This window comes from Camelus bactrianus, chromosome 2 (assembly GCF_048773025.1).
Source record: "Camelus bactrianus isolate YW-2024 breed Bactrian camel chromosome 2, ASM4877302v1, whole genome shotgun sequence".
In the NCBI taxonomy this organism is placed as follows: domain Eukaryota; kingdom Metazoa; phylum Chordata; class Mammalia; order Artiodactyla; family Camelidae; genus Camelus; species Camelus bactrianus.
The window spans coordinates 58,406,110-58,423,692 of record NC_133540.1 but is presented as its reverse complement, the minus strand read 5'-3'; the positions used below and the strand labels follow the sequence as shown (position 1 = coordinate 58,423,692).

The 17,583-nt window shown below is 37.8% G+C and overlaps 1 protein-coding gene across 1 annotated transcript in view; it reads left to right on the top strand.

Moving 5' to 3' along the window:
* The first annotated feature begins 15,058 nt into the window (after positions 1 to 15,058).
* Positions 15,059 to 17,583, top strand: part of ENPEP (glutamyl aminopeptidase) — a 76,418-nt gene continuing 73,893 nt past the window's right edge. The window contains exon 1 of the mRNA XM_010953685.3: positions 15,059 to 15,951. Coding sequence (XP_010951987.2) covers positions 15,323 to 15,951 — 629 coding nt within the window. The 5' untranslated portion in view covers positions 15,059 to 15,322. The remainder of the gene's footprint in view (positions 15,952 to 17,583) is intronic.

Sequence of the window (17,583 nt, the reverse complement as noted above, 5' to 3'; positions counted from 1 at the left end):
TTCCCCACAGTAGAAATTCAAACGTTCTACCCTGGGGACAGCTGAATCCCAGCTTCTCCTGGGCTCTCCAGCTGTAGTGGACCCACAGGACAGCTTCTAAACACTTACTTCTCCAAGGTGGGGAGTGGGAGACACCATTCATAAGGCAAGTACTGTTTCACTGAGTACATAATAGTGCAAGGAGTTGCCCATCATTCTGATCATTACCTGATTCAGTGAATGTGATAATGAGATAAAGTTGTTTTAATACTGCTGTGCATGTTCAAGCAAGGTTAGTAGCATTATTTTTCTGCTGTCTGTGGAAGTATTTTATAGACTGGATGCTAGAAAACTTCTGAATGTGGAACTGTTTGTCAATGAAGCAGAGGTAGTATGCTGTTTACCTCCCCTCCTTGGACACAGGAAAGCAATAATGTTCTACATATATCAAGAGAAATGTTAAATAAAGCTAGTGAAAGTTAAAGCTCATGAAATTGGACAAATGAAGACAATTAAACCCATGAAGAAGGAAAATACAATGCTGTGTGCTCTCCTACAGCACAAAGATACATTGGGGCAAGTGAGAGAGAGGGACATGCAGCCAGGGAGTTGAGTAGTGAAGTGTTCATTACAACTACAACATAATATATGAGCCTGCCAGTGCATGGCTCATAAGTGAAAGCAAAACACTCTCTTGGAGTATGGGGCCATTTTCTGACTTGGCTCAATTTATATTCAAAATATAAAGCATAATTTCTTACATAATGTTTGGCATTTTATTTCATAATATTTTAGTCACCATTATCATGACTCTTCAGATTGAAATTTCAGGAAGTCTTTATTTCATTTCCTATTGCCTACAACATCTCACCTTTAATGTCAAACAGAATTTTTTTTCAACATGCTATGACATTATCATAGAAATTTTCAAATATTATGAGTGCATAAAGAGAGAAGTCAAAGATATTTTTCCAGCTATAATGCCAAATCTTTGTTATTATTCCAGTGCCAAGTATTTTAAAGCCATTTCTACGTGAAGAATAAGTATTGATAATTAAATCCAGGAATTCCACCTTAATTTATTTTCCTTCTAGAAATAACTACCAATAAATAAATAACATTTCTATATTATTCACATCAGGAGTGGAATTATACATGTGCACTTTGATTTTGGCGTCTATCTTCATCAGTGATATTGGCCTGTAATTCTCTTTTTTGGTGGTGTCTTTGCCTGGTTTTGGTATCAGGGTGATGGTGGCTTCATAGAATGAGTTTGGGAGTATTCCCTCCTTTTCAATCTTCTGGAAGAGTTTGAGAAGGACTGGTATGAGTTCTTCTTTGTATGTTTGGTAGAATTCCCTGGTGAAGCCATCCAGTCCTGGTCTTTTATTTGTAGGGAGGTTTTTTTTATTGCTAATTCGATTTCATTTCTAGTGATCAGTTTGTTCAAGTGGTCAGTTTCTTCTTGATTCAGTCTTGGTGGACTGTATGTTTCCAGAAACTTGTCTATCTCCTCTAGGTTATCCAGTTTGGTTCCATATAGTTTTTCATAATATTCTCATATGAAATTCTGTATTTCTATGTTATTTGTTGTAATTTCTCCATTTTCCTTTCTTATTTTGCTTATTTGTGCTCTTTTTTTCTTCTTTGTGAGTTTGGCCAGAGGTTTGTTGATTTTATTTACTTTTTCAAAAAACCAGCTTCTGGTTTGATTGATTTTTTCTACGGTTTTTTTCAGTCTCTATTTTAGTTGTTTCATCCCTGATCTTTATTATTTCCTTCCTTCTGCTGCCTTTTGGGTATTTTTTTGCTCTTCTTTTTCTAATTCTTTTAGCTGGTGGGTTAGATTGTTTATTTGAGATTGTTCTTGTTTTTTGAGGAAGGCCTGTATTGCCATAAACTTCCCTCTTAGCACTGCCTTTGCTGCGTCCCATAAATTTTGTGTGGTTATGTTTTCATTTTCATTTGTCTCAAGGTATTTTTTAATTTCAACTTTGATTTCATCATTGACCTGTTGGTTTTTTAATAGCATGCTGTTTAATCTCCACACTTTCCTTTTTCTCTCGTTTGTTTCTTTGTAGTTGATTTCTAGTTTCGTGGCATTGTGGTCAGTAAAGATACTTGAGATAATTTCTATCTTCCTAATTGTTGAGGCTTCTTTTGTGCCCAAGTACATGGTCAATCCTAGAAAATGTTTCATGTGCACTTGAAAAGAATGTATATCCTATTTGGGGGGGGGGGGAATGTGCACTTTGAATACAGAGATGGATACACATCCTAGGGTGTATTCATCAGGCAGCAGTAACTGTGAAATGACACAAGTGAGAGTCAGATAACCATGTAAATTAATATTGTTTAAGTCACTGTGTATAATGGTCATGCTTGTGTTTATATCCTCAAAAGATAGCGATAAATGAAAAGTACCAAGACACTATAATCACTATTCTAAATGGAAGCCAAATCTCTCAAAAATGTTTTTAAAACTTCACATTAATGGTTCATTCATGTATTGCCAATTTTTCTGATTGCCTTCTATGTGTCAGGCAGTGTGACAGAGAAGAAATTATTAAATATTGCAAAATAGTTAATCCTGTAACTAATAAACACTGACTTTTATTATATGTACTAGAAAGTGCCTTGGGCTGGGTGTCTACATGTGGCTCTGCCTTCACCTGGCTCAGGGACCTTTGAAAGGTTATCTAGCCTCACCCTGGGTTTTTATCTTCTTGTCTATAAACTATATCATATCTAAATTATATTGCAGCTCTAAATTCCCATGTTCTTAGAAGAGATAAATTTGTCTTTATTTTTAGCCAACTTATTGTTGAACAAAATTTTAAGATAAAGTAGAAAAATTGGTTAGGCTGTGATGCTAATGAAACCATGCTCATAATTCTCATTTTGATCTAAGTTCTAGAACAGACTCATACCAAGTCCTACTGACTGGCCTTGCAGAAAAATGTTCTGATTTATGGGTAACACATGGGTGTGATAGATAAAAGACAATTCAACTAAAAGCGCGCACCCTACTGATGATAGCAACGTAATTTCATCTTTGTAGACCAAAGGGCAACAGTGAAATTCATTGGTTTAGGCTGATTTTCCTTTACAGAAACTAAAAGGAAACTCTCTGGGAAGCTGGTGAAAGTGGAATTAGGACATCTGCCCTTCTGGTGGTGGACTGAAAAGGCACTGATGGTTTGAGAATGGTGACAAAGAGAGGCTGAAGGAACCAGGAGGGATGACTTCCTCTGCTCAGAGATGGGAGGTGTGCTCCTTAAGTCCTGAGCAGCAGATCCTGCAGCCATTCTTGGGAGCAAAGAAGGCACAGGCATTGAGCATTATTCAAATCCAACTTCTGTTTAGATCTCCAAACAAGAGATATTTACTTTGTGCCTACTATGTGCCTAGCACACTTCTAGGAATGAGGATACAAGAAAAAGTTTCTGTTCGGTGGAGCTTACATTCTGGCTGGGGAGACAGACCATACCCATTAATAAAAAACTAAGTGAAATAACTTCAGGTGGAAAGAAGGCTATAAGAAATGTGAAGTAGTTTGATGGAATAGACAGTGTGATGAAGGAGGGAGAAGGGCAGTGATAATAAGGCCAAGGCAGTCAGCGAGGCACTCTCTGAGGAAGTGGCACTTGAGATAGGGCAGAAATGGGGAGAAGGAGGCAGTCTCACAAAGGTGTTGGGGAGATGTGTTTTAGGTAAGGTGATAGCCCAAAAATGGGACTCCGGAGTGTTCAAGGAACAGAAAGGAAGTTCTTGAAAATGGAGTGTAGGGTATAAAAAGAAAAGACATCTTGGAGGTACTTACAGGCCACAGAAAAGTTCTAAATGTTATTTCAATTGCACTGGGAAGCCATTGACAGTTTTAAGCAGGAAGTAATACAATTTATGCTTTTAAAAAGTTACTATGGCTGCTGTGTATATCATATTGTTTGGGAATGAAAAAGGGAAAAGTAAACTATATGAAAATTCATACAGCTTTTCTTCAATAAAAATAAAATCAGATTTTCAGATGTGAAACATTTGTTTTATCTACATGTGTGTCTGAATATCAGATTCTTCAATTAAAGCTTAATAAGGTATATTTGTTATTTGTCTGTCCTGTAATCCATGTTGTAAAAACGATCTCCAAGGGAGGGGATAATGTTTAATAATGTCCAAAAGAGGGCCCCAGGATGGGCAGGGTGGGTGAGATGTGGGGAATATTGGAAGGAAGTGGATAATCCCTGGAATGGAAATCTCAGCACAAAAAGGAGGTCAGCAATTGAAAACATGATTTATGGAAAAGTACAAAAAGGTGACCCCAGATAAATAATTAAACTTATCCTAATAAACCAGAAATATGGAATGATGATGATGGGAAATAGATTTGTATTTTCCAGAGACAGTATGAATACCTTTCTTAGCACAAGTAGCTTAATGGATCAAGATACAGGAGGACAGTTCTTACAGGGAAATAACAGATGCAAATAAACATCCTGAGTTTTTCATGAAGGACTTGACCCCACATAACTGTTTTTCTAAATACTAAATAATGTATCTTCAGGAAAATACGTAAAACAAAAAAAGAATAGTAACACAAAACTGGAAAAGAATTACCTCATAATTTTATGTATCACCAAAGAAAATCAGTTTATAACACTTTGCTTTATGCTTTCTAGTCTTTCTCTATGTGTATGTATTTTCCAACGAGAGATTCATATTGTACATACCATTTTATTGTCTGCTTTTATCACTTAATGTGAAGACACACATTTTGTGCATTTTCTTTCTTTTTTCTACAATAAACCTGTATTGAATTCTAAGTAGAACAGTTACAATGTAGTACCATACTCAAAAATGGTTAATATTTTAGAGAGACAGGCTGGTAGAAAGCTGTCATGTAAACTTAGTTCAATTTTTAAGTTTATAATTAAAAGAGGAAATGAGTTTTTCCTTCAACTTAAATTTTATCTGATTACCATTTAACCATTTATTCTATCTGTATATCATCTATGAATTTGGCAACATGCAGTGAGTGCAGTGTTGGGAATAAAAAGGAATTAGAAAACATAATGAGTGACCCTAACCCCAAAACATTGAATGGGGGGAAAAGGCATATATTAGGTCAAGCAAGTAGAAAACAATTCAAAGCAGCAAATAAATAACTTAAGACAGTGTCCAGCATACGCTCTGCAGCACTTTAGAACAAAGAAAAGCCACTTTCATGAAGTTGAAGTTAGTTTCTTTGCCCAAACACACTTGTGTGCCAGACATTGTACCAAATACTATGAACACAAACAAGCAAGAGATAAGGTCCTGAAGCTCTAGAGCTGCACTATCCACCAAGGTAGCCACTAGCCCACGTTGAGTACTGAGGGCCCGAGACATGGCTAATCTAAACTGAGATGTGCTGTAAGCACAAAGCACACGGGATCTGACAGTATGAAAAAATATTATTAATTTTTATATCAAGTACATTTTTCTAATTTTGAGTACATGGAATGAAAATGTTTTGGACATATATTAAAATATATTATTAAAATTAGTTTCTTCCATTTCTTTTTCATTTTTTAATGTGGTTACTAGAAAGTTGAAAGTTACATATAGGGCTCACTTTATATTTCTATTAACTGGTGCTGCTCTAGATTTTTAAGAACTGGAACAAGAAAAGGCAAATTAAAGCCATGTAAGACAACCTACACAAAATGCCAGAAGAGAGGAAAGAGACTCTGTAGTTGCCAAAAACCTACAATCTCCCTAGCAGTGGGTGAGAGTGAGGGAAGAATCTTGGCTGATGCCAGGGAGGAATTGTAACTCTGATGGAAAAATGAAACATGGAAAAGAGAGAAGCGATAACAATGTGTTTGCGGGGAGTGACAATACTTAGCTTTAGACAAACTGAATTGCAGGTGAGGGTGAAATACGCAAGTGGACACAGACTGGCATAGTTTTGACCTTGAATCTTAGAAAAAAAAATTTGGGTTAGTGATGAAATTTAGGGGTTCTCTAGAAGATGTGTTGGTTAAGTTATCCAAAGAAGGAAGAGAATGAAGAGAGTATGTCTGATTAATGAAGAACTACATTTAAAGGACAAAAGGAGAAGACGTTGAGAAGACAAAATGGGGAGAGATGAACCAAAGCAGTGTAGTGTCATGGAAGCTAAGGGAGAGGAGAGTTGAGGACAAGGAATGGATCATCCCTTTTTTCTCTGTGCTTTTATTTGCATGATTTGAGTCTTCATTCACTGAAAGTTAATTAAACACCTACTCTATGCTGGGTATTGTGAGCATTGCTGGAGACAGCAATAAACATATGGTGGTGAAAACAGTACAGTGTAGAGGGAGGGTTGGGTGAGGAGGCTATGGAGGTAGAAAGAAAAATATAGAGATTACAGAGTTTTTCCCAAATGACCATTGGTGACCAAAACCACTGGTAGATCATAGCACCAAAATAAGAACCTAAATTAATCAAAGGTAGGATCAGATTACTTAACAAGGCGTATAATGAAGTTAACCAAATATTTAATTATATATATTTTTGCTGTACAGATATAGCCTAAACCTGTTTCTCAACCTCAGCACCATCAACACTTGGACTAGATACTGCACGCGGGGGCTGGCCTGTGCACTGCAGGATGTTTAGTGGCATCTAGGGCCTCTACCTCCCAAATGCCAATAGTGATCCCCACCCCTTCCATTCCACAAGCCTTGAGAAACTGGTTGCCTTATATTGCCAGGTGTGCCCTGAGGGGAGGGCAAAATTGGCCCTGATTGACAACTACCAGCCTGAAGTAAAAATTCAGCAATTAACTGAAGGAATTATCTTCTAGTGTGATTTTAACTATCACCCTTTACTATACATGGTAAAGAATCATAGTCAAAATCATGCTAGAGGATAATTTCTTCAACTCTCCATAGCGTTAATAAATAGAATTTAATTTCTTACATACAAAAGGATACCTGGTGGTGTGGAGTTGGGCAGGGGGATGTGGTCATTTGGAAGCCAAGACTCCTTCCATCTTGTGACTCTTCCATCTTCAACATGTGAATTTCCAGATTTACCTGGGTGTCAACAAGGAGCTGGCAGTTCAAGGGAGACAGTATGTAGGATCACACAGGTGGTTCTTATAGGCCAGGCCTGAAGAGAGTGTGTCACTTCTCTCCATATTCCCTTAGCTAAGATGGAGTCACATTTCCACCGCAAAGAAGGCTGAGAAACGTTGCCCCACTGTGAACCCAGGAGGACAGGGAGATATGTCTCAAGAACAATTAGCTACTCACTGCCAATGAGCCCAGATTACCTTGAACCTCAAAAATAATTTTATCCTTAATTGTCAGATTTGAATGTCTAAATGAATCAAATTGATTTATAAAATTGTTAGATCTCCATGTATCTTACTGCCACATACAGACCTGTTGCATTAGAGTTGGCAGTATTGAGTTTCAGTTGCTAAAGAAAAGCAACAAAATCAATAAGGGATTCTGTGCTGAATGTCACAGGCTCATTATGCAAACAGCTTTATAAGCAGCTGGGGGAAATGAACAATACCGGCCTTCAGAGAGACTGCAGAACAGAGTATTAAGTGTTATGATTAAAATCACAAATTGGCTGGGCACCTGAACTCATAGCAGAGTTATCTCAGAAAAGTGACATGGCTCACTCTTTGGATGTGGATATGGGTACTTCAGGTCTATAATGCGTTGTGGTAACATATCAATCATCAATCATCAAGAAAATGAAACAGGCTTCATAACAGTCATCTGAATTAATAAGTCAGCTTCTCAAATCTATGACTTGTTTGAAAAATAGAATAGCAGTTAAACAGCATTAGGGCATCACATTTATTTTCTTTGTTCTTCCACTATCCTAATGTTTGTCATCGTTTATCTCATAAGCTTAGCAGTACTTACACTTCATAGATTACAAAACTAAATTCTGAACACCCCAAGCCGATAGGAATACTATGGGGGTGCTACAGGGCAAAAACTAATGCAATGGCCACTCTGCTCAGTGCATGTTGGGGAAGAGACTCTCCCAGGGTCCTGACAGGCTTGACAATCAGATAAGTAGGTCTTATGTGTTGGATGTTGTAGAACCTTTTTACTTATAAACACTATTATAAACATGATTTGTTGCTTAGGCTAGCTGCAAAGATTTAGATAGTCCATAATGTACCTAAATACAAATGATTCATGGAGAAGTCTGGACTAACTCATAAATAGTACTAAATTCCTTCTCTTAGATTTGGAGGCTGCACAGTATGGTAAGTAGCAGCTGGGACCCATAATAACTAACTTACAGCATTACTGGATGCATTAAAAAGACGGAAAATAAAAGACATCTGGTACCAAGTGTGCACCACTAACGTTGGTTCTTTTTCATTCCATTTCCTTCCTCTTTCCTTCCACCTGAATGCAATTACCCTTACTTAACATTTGTTTCTATGCTATTCTGAAGTGCCAATAAAATGACCTTTGGAAAATAGAACAGGGAGTTGCTGTACCTAAGCCATCCCTAGAAGCAGTGTGAGACCAGGAGTAAATCACTTTGTGTGTATCCCTCTCACAGTACAAGTCTGCTCAGGTGAAAAAGTCTAGTTAAGATAACCATTTAGAGCAATGGAGGTGGAAATTAGCATAAACTGTGAGCATGTAGGTGAATAATTTTTATACATATGTGACGAGAAGGCACTTTGCTTTGGATATGGCCTTAGGCCTCTATAAAAAATACTAGCAACTGGCACAGTATTTGTCTTCTATGTATGACCTTCTTTGTCTGGCTCACTGCACTGTCTCAGCAAAATTCATCCTATAATGAGGGGAGGCCGGCATGGGGCACTCATGGCTAGGTGACCACCAAAGACACATGCTCCTCTCCTGAAGAGCAGAGTTGTTGCTGCCTGTCTGTCCCAGTCCCTCGGCTTTTATGAGGACTCATGTGACTAGTTCTGACCAATGGCTGTGAGTGAAAGTAATGAGGGTGACTTCCAGGCCAAGGTGATTAAAAATCCAGTATGAATTCCTCATGTTTCCTTCTCTTCCCGTGGCAACCCTGGAGCCATATATTGAAGACGGCAGCCCCACAGGATGGAAGGGGCCTGAATCCCCCAGTTACAGCCTGGAGGAGTGCTGTCCCAGAAAGTTCACTAACAAAACTGTCCACTTTGGGTATGCCCTGAGTGAGAAATAAATGACATAGCAGATATATTGGTACCGCTTGTCTGCGCAGTTAGACTACATTCACTAATACACGGAATAATTGGCCATTTGGGGACTGGACTGAAAATAAATGACAAATGAATGATATCAAGTATATTTATAGGAGGTTAAAGCAGGATTGACCATTTTGGTCCATCTGGATCAGAGAAGGTTTGTTTACTTGAGAAGAGAGGTAAGCTGGGTCCTGAGAATGATTAAAAAGAGAAGAAGAGGAAGGAAAAAAGAAAACCCAAGCAGAAGCCTCAGCACAAGCCAATGCATCATGACAGCAATGGGTAGAATGCTTCTGCAAGACAATCAATAGCCCAATGTGGCATGGGAATAAATTTGAAAAAGGACTTTGAGAGATAAATAACCTTCTGGAGTTAAGGGAACTGGGGCTTCGGATACCATGCCGTGAACCTGATCTTGTCAGTGAGTGGGACTCACTGAAGATTTCTGCATACTGCTAGGGCAGCATGAAAGATGACTTTAGGAAGAAGTGAGGAGATAGGAGAGCCAAGAAAGGAAACAGTGAAGATGCGGGGAGGGCTGGAGGCAGCAGGTAGAGAACAGCGGGATCTCTCCTTTCCCTCTCCACACAGAAGGTCTACTTGGGCCATGCTCGCACTCCTTGACCTGTGGCCACAGTCTTTTTGTCTAGCTGACAGCCATTCCCCCTTCTTATTTGCTGACAAATACCCTGAGTTTGTTTGTACCAGCCATGTGTGCTGTTCTAGAGAGAAACTGGCGTTGTTTCACATTAAGTCATTCCCATCACATTCCTCTCCACCAGGTGAAGCCACAGCAGAGCCAAGTGAGTCAGGACTCCTGAGTGAAATGTCAGGGAAGCCTGCTGAGGACTTCTGGGAAGTTATTTTCTCCACTGTCTTTTATCCACATTGTGTGGATAAAAGGAAAGAGCTCTTAAGGGAGAAAAACTTTTACTCTACCTCCCATCCTTCACTTCTGGCTTTTGAAAGATTGTCATAGCTGGAGCTGTGACAACCAGCTTGAGACCACACAGGAGAGGTGGTGGAATGGACAGATAGGCACATGTTCGTTTCTTGATGACATGATTGAGCTGCCAAACCATGATGCTATTCCCTACCTCCAGACTTCCTGTTATGGGAGGTCATTAGATGTCTTTATAGGTTTAGCCACAGTTAGCTAAGTTTTCTTGACTTGGAGCTAAAGCATCCCTGACTTGTAAACTCCAAAAGAAATTATTTCTCCAAATGTATCTAAAATTTTCATATGCTCTAACCCATGGTAGGCTGTACCTGATGATTCTACTCTTGGAGATGTGTCTGAATCCTGAGTAGAGATTTTAAGTAATTAAGCTAACCCTTGCAATATATGCATATAAATATCTTAGGCACAGATGCAAAAGACATCAGTTAAACCAAGAATAAAAGAGTCACCTGAAAACTCTTTAAAAGCTAATAAAAATCAACATCAAAGGAAAGTATCTAAATGCAGAAGTAAATAATTCACCAGATTACCATCAACGACAAGAGTAAAAATTAATGATGCAAAGTATGCAGAAGATAGAAGGAAATTACCATATCCACAAGAAATAGCATTATTTTGCCCTGGATTTGCAACATCATTGATCAAAAAAAGCATCTAGAATTAAAGCTTCCAAATCAAAAGTGAATATAAAATTTTCCCCAGATGTAAATTTAATACGTGATTCAAATAAATTCAGTGGGAGTCATAATGTTTATACAGAAACGCATACATCCTGTTCACTGAAGAAACCATTTATCAGCCCTCTTAATAAATATTCCATGGTAAAGGCAACTGGAAAATGAATGCATAAAAATCCTTTAGAGCCTTGAGTAAGATCTGTATATGTTTTGAAGAACAAAAACAGAGTTCTGAAGAAAATCAAAAGTGAAGGAAAGAAAGAGTATGCCATTGTCCAAAAAGCCAATATTCTATCTTATTCTGATCCTCTTTCTACTTGAGAAAAACTCTTCTGCTCTGAGACTGTTTTCATATGTTCTTACTTAGTGCTTTTCCATCAGTTGAATACCTGGCACATTGTGGTTCTCAACAAATGTTTGTTGAATGAATACCTAAAGACTGTCATATTAATTCCCTTGTGGCTGTAACAAATTATCACAAGCTTAGTAGCTTAAAATAACATAAATTTATTCTCTCACATTTTTGGAGGCAAGAAGTCCAAAATCAGTATCACTGGGCCAAAATCAAGGTGTCAGAGGGCTATGCCTCATCCAGAAACTGTAGAGGAGAATCTGTTTCTTGCCATTTCCAGCTTCTCACAGCTGCCAGTTTTCACATCACCCGTATGTATGTCTGTGTGTAAAATTTCCCTCTGCCTCCCTTTTATAAGTACACATCAGATTGCAATGTTAAAACCCACCCTAATGCCTGATAATTCTCCATCTCAAGATTCTTAATTTAATCACATCTGCAAAGACTTTTCTAACCACATAAGATAATGTTCACAGGTTCCAGGGATTAGGATGTAGGTAACTTTCAGGGGGATGATTTTTCAGCTTAAAACAAAAGAATACTTAGAAAGTGATAAACGAAAAACAGAAGAGATGCAAGAAGACAGAGTGCCAACAGGAGAAATAACACTTCTGTTGCTCATGTAGATGACTTTGATCATCTTAATGCAGTTAAAATCTTTACTTCCAAAAACCCCAAAATTGAAGACAACGTCATTCCTTAAAATTAGTGTGGTAATAAATAAAATTCAAACCAAACAATCAGTGCTAATAAATAAAAACTGGAAAATTACAGACCTCCCCTCTGAAAGAAATAATTAATATTACCTATGGTGAGGAATGATCGATAAGAATTTTTATGGGGAACATGATCCAAAAATCATCATTACTAGTATAATTAACTTGGATTCTTTATGGAATAAAAGAACATTGGGTGAGATACTTTCCCTACACCAACATGATTTTTGCAGAATTCTGGATAGGAGAGAAGAGAGAGAAGAGACTATTGCCAAGAATTTTGACACTGCAAAGGCTGGCAGGGAATGTTGAGTAAATTAAGCACATCAAGAAGTTTTAAAACTCAGAATATAGAGATATAACTTAGTGCATTGAAAAAACTGACAATGATAATTTAGAAATTCTTAGAACAAAAATCTAGACTATATTATCACTATTATTTTCCTCTTACTGTTTCTATGTCCTGCCACCGTCTCCCAATGTATTATTGCACATTAGGGAGCCCAATATAAAAGCAGTTTAAAATGATAGGAATAATAGAATCCTTTCATTTTATTTTCTTTGCTTTTCTGAATATTTTCAAAACTTCTACATTCTAAGGACAAAGCAGGGGTTTACCCACTTGTCTTTAGGAGTATTTATTAACATTTCTTTTAATGTCCACATTTTAAAGTTTATTCTAGAATTCCTCTTCTGGTAAATATTTGTTGAAAAGTAAATGTTTATTGAGTTAATATATATTTGTTGAGTGATTGAAAGAAGACGTCAATATGTATTTGTTGAGTGACTGACAGAGGAATGAATGGTGGCCCATAGACCCTTTTTGAGAGGTAGGTAAAGTGCACTGATTTTCCCCAGGGCGATCCAAATGAGTAACAGGAATGTAATTCTTGCTTGTGGCTTATGAAACCCTGGTGCCCAAGGGATGATGTGGGTAGGGAAAATCATAAGCACAGTCTGTGTGTCCCAGAAAACCCTACAGAAGGATTCCCAGATCAATCTGGAAACAATAACAACAACAAAAAAACCAGAGAAGACATAAACATAACGTTTCATTGAAATAATGAATGCCTTATGGTAGAATTTCAGGAAAATAGGAGAGATATTTTACAGCTGGTGGATATCCTCAGTCCCAGGTAAGTGTACCTTATACCAAAGGTCTATTATCTCCTTTGTTCGGTTAAGCCCAAACATGGGGCCTCGTGATAAGATTGCTGTTTTTCTAGATGAGACTGAGTCTAAGGGTTTTATGTTTTCTTTAGCTGAGCTTTTTAAAAAATGCTTCCAGTTTAACAGTTCTACATACATTCTTATGTACATTCTTCCAAATGCTTTTACTTTTCATTTTCTAGACATTATATTTATATAAATTTGATCCATATTTTCCCTTTCATTTGTGGAGAACACATCAAAACATTTGACCCATAAAACGTTTAGTGAAACATCAAATGATCTTTCTGATAAAAAAGGGATTTCAAGGGCTAAAATTCAGGAAGTTGATTTGCCAAAATTAAACATACAATGATTTTAATAGTTTAGGATTGCTTCAGAATGTGAAATTAATAAATATAAGATGAACCTATAATTTATAAAATATACACTTCTTTCCTTTAATTCTATTTCTCTTACTACTATTTTATGAGAAAACAATAGAAATATTCAGAGCAAAATGGACCCTTTTTGATCTTGAAGTCTTCTCTTTTTTCTGTTTAGTTTATAATTTGAAACAGTTTAAAGTAGCATTTCTCACAGTGTGTTCCACGCAACACAAGACTCAAAAGATACTTCCTCAAACAAAGCTCTCTCATCAACTAAATGTAGAAATCACTCAATAGTATATCCTGTCTGGGAGATTCACAGTAAGATGCCATCTGAAAGAATGGAAGGCAGTGAAAGAACGTTCTTACCTTTACCCCAGCATTGTCTGCTCTGCAAGTATATCTATTAATACCCATGGATTGCACTTTGAGAAACAGTGACTAAGTTTTTCTTAGTAACTTCACCCTTAAACATTTCTCTTCTTCAGAGAACAGAGGCTGTGTAGTTAGATATACAGATTTTAGACTCAGACAACCTGTTTCAAACCCCAATTCTGTGACCTTTAGCAAATGACTTAACTTCTTTGAATGTCAATCTTCCCATCTCTAAAATGGGAATACTACTACTACTACTAATCTTATAGAGTTGTTGAGAAGACTTACATGATAACTTCTATAAAGTGCCTAGAATAATGCCTGACATATAGAAAGCTCTCACATTTTTTTATATTTATTATTGCACTGCTACTATGAAAAGTGGCTTGGGTGTCTACATCTTAGCTACTCATAAACATGGAGGTTATTATTGTGATTTCCATCTTGACCTTTTTATTCAGAGGCCATATGTGTGGGCAGATAATGGATCTTTCAACAGGCCAACTTTTGTATCTGGAATCTGTTCCAAACATCATCTACCATATCCAAGGCTAAAGAATTTAATCTCATTTCGGCAGAGACAAGTTTCTCTAACAGAATTTAGTTATCTAACTTAACAAGTATATCAAGTTTATCTTCCTTGCCCTTCTGTCTTTTCAATCCTTTCCTTTTCTGATTCTTTTTTTTTTTCTTCTTACACTTTTCAGCTCCAGTACTGCTTTGTCTAATTTCTTTATGTTCCCTTCTCTCTTTCATCCAGCGTCAACTGAGCTGCTTTAGGGTGACCTGGCTACACTTTACTAATCCACCAACTCAACAGATATTTACTGAGTACCTAAGTGGTCCCTGAGTATATGTGTCAACTCTGAGCATCGAACTCCAGGACCTGACTATGGCAAAAGGCAGAATCTGAATGTTTACCTTATATGAGGAAAAAGAACGAAAAGAAAAAACAACTTCTTTGGCAAGCTACCTGAAAAAATAGCTGAAATTCAAGAAGCCCTTTGATTAGGAGAGAGAGAGGTTGTAAGCACAACAGGAAGAAGCCATAGACTCAGTGGCAAAGGTTGAGTTTTTCTATCACAAGCACACCTCTTCCCCAAATGCTTTCTCCCTGAAAGCTGCTGACGGAGCTTTGGCAAAGGATTACCCTCCTGTTGGCTGATAAGCTAAGCCCTGTTTTATATTTAACTCACGCCGGTGCAGGAGGGGTGGAGTGGGGGATGCGCTGTTTATAAGGGGAGCCACGACAATATTCTCTTCAGTCCTCCTCCTCCAGCTCAGCTCCTCTTCTGGAGTCCTTACCCCACCCCCTTGTTTCCACATTCATCCTTAAGTGGCTGGTGGGAACGTGCAGGGAGAGGAAAAGACGCAAGAAGCCAGAGAGAGGTGTGGGAAAGCAGAAGCAGGCTGCCAAACCAGGGAATTCCTTCCAATTTAAAAAGGAAGACTGCTGACGTTAGTTAGTTAAATTTAACATCCTTTTATGTGTAACATTTGACTTTGGAAACAAAAAATGAACTTTGAAGAGGGAGAAAGCTCCAAGAGATACTGCATTAAAACAAAACATGTGGCCATCATCTGTGCAGTGGTGGTGGCTGTCGGATTAATAGTAGGGCTTTCCGTGGGCTTGACCAGATCGTGTGACTCTACCGACGGAGGACAGGGCACAACCCAACCTCCTTCCCACCTTCCTTCCACTCCGAGCCCTCCACAGGACCAGGAGGAGGTCTGCCCTGCCAGTGAAGATGAAAGTGGAGGCTGGAAAGATTTCAGGCTGCCAGACTTCATCAATCCAGTGCACTACGACCTGGAGGTGAAGCCCCTGTTGGAGGAGGACAAGTACACGGGCAGCGTGCATATCTCCATCAATGTGAGCTCGCCCACCCAGCACCTATGGCTGCATATCCGGGAGACAAGGATCACCCAGCTCCCAGTGCTGAGGAGGCACTCTGGGGAGCAAGTCCAAGTCCGGCGGTGCTTTGAATACAAAAAGCAGGAGTATGTGGTGGTGGAGGCAGAAGGAGAGCTTGCACCCAGCAGTGCCGAGGGTCTCTACCATCTGACCATGGAGTTCGCTGGCTCGCTGAACGGCTCGCTCGTGGGGTTTTATAGAACGACATACGTGGAGAAAGGACAAGTCAAGTAAATATTAATTTTTGCTTTGTTTCTCCTAAGTTCATATATGTGCTTTCCGTTTCTTTTCCTTTCCTTTTTACTTTCCACCGTTCAATTATTTCGACGGTCTGATCTTTATCTCAACTCGGTTTCAGTTCAGCCTGTTCACGTTGGGAAGCAAAAATTTTTGCCCTGCTGTACTTTCAAAGTCTGTCACAAAACTTGAAAGTATTGAATGAGCTGCATGGAGTCCAAAAAAATCAGTGTAAGTCTTTAATTCCATCAGGAAAAACCATAATGTACTGCATTCTATCCTTAATATTTACATAAGCTATCTCAAATTTTTAAAATGGATGTGTTTGGTAAATTTTACTGGTGTATTCTTGGGCTACATGGCAATGATTTTAAACTGAATGTTTAGAATGATATTATACTAAATTTAAGTGAAAATCAGTAAATATTAATTATGATTTTGTCTGTTTTATTGGAGAGGAGACATTGAAAGAGTATGTAAAATCCATGGAATTGTCTTTGTGTCTTCACTTAGAAAGGAAGGCAGGACTGTGTCTGTATCTCATGTGGCCAGAACTATGTTTTACAGATAGGCTTTCAATAAATACTCATTGGGTCTATGCATCAGTGGTAGCACATGGATAAGTCTTTGGGCTTATTGTCTATCACGCAATATACAATGGTTACACTAAGCCTTTTGTGAGATAAAAGATATATTAAGTAATTAAGGACAGAAAAATATCTCCCCCCACACACACACAGTCCTCCAAGTATATATGTATATACATACCTGCATTTCCTGAGTCTAGCCAAATGGTTACTTGCCTTGTCAGTTAGTCAGAGGCTATCACTAGAGCTATGTTAAAGGCAAAAACTCTCTTAATGAACTCAAAAAACCTTCATTCCTTGAGTGTGGTCCTTGGATCAGAGAGCAAGGCTACACTTGAGGTACCAATGAACTTGAAACTGCTTTGACCTTTGCCTACTTACATTCAGAACAAGTAAATGATTAAGAAACCTTATGTCACTGTTCAGAGTCTGGGGCCAGCTCTCTGAATATCCCTTTCCTGTGTTGTTTTAAGAATCTTATAGAGCAAAGCAAATCTTTTGGTCAAATGCTTTCTATTATTTGCCAGAGAGACCCAGGGACTAAAATAAAATATTTAAACATTCTTATCTCATTGTGTGGTAGAGTAATAAATTGAGTAGAAATGATAGCTTGAAAAAATATTTGGAGGAATCATATTCATATATTGTACCTTAATATTACTAGCAATAAAACAAATTTCATTGTTTACATATTTTTTCTGTTTATAAAAATTACAATTGTTGAAAGCATGGAAAATTGTAAAAAGGAAAATCAAAGTTCTATAAATAATTTTACCACCCACAGGTAACCCCTATCAACATGTTAATGTATATTCTAATATTTTGGAGGGTAATCAAAATTGTAATTATATTAGGCCCATGTATCTCTTTATCCATATACCACTTAACTTAATATATTTTAAGCAGTTCCATTTATTCTTAAATACTTTCAAGAATCTGATTTTAAAGATTGTGCAATATTCTACTGAATGAATGCACTGTTATTTTTAAAAAACCAATTCCCTAATGTTGGACATTTGAGTAGCTTCCAGTTTTTAT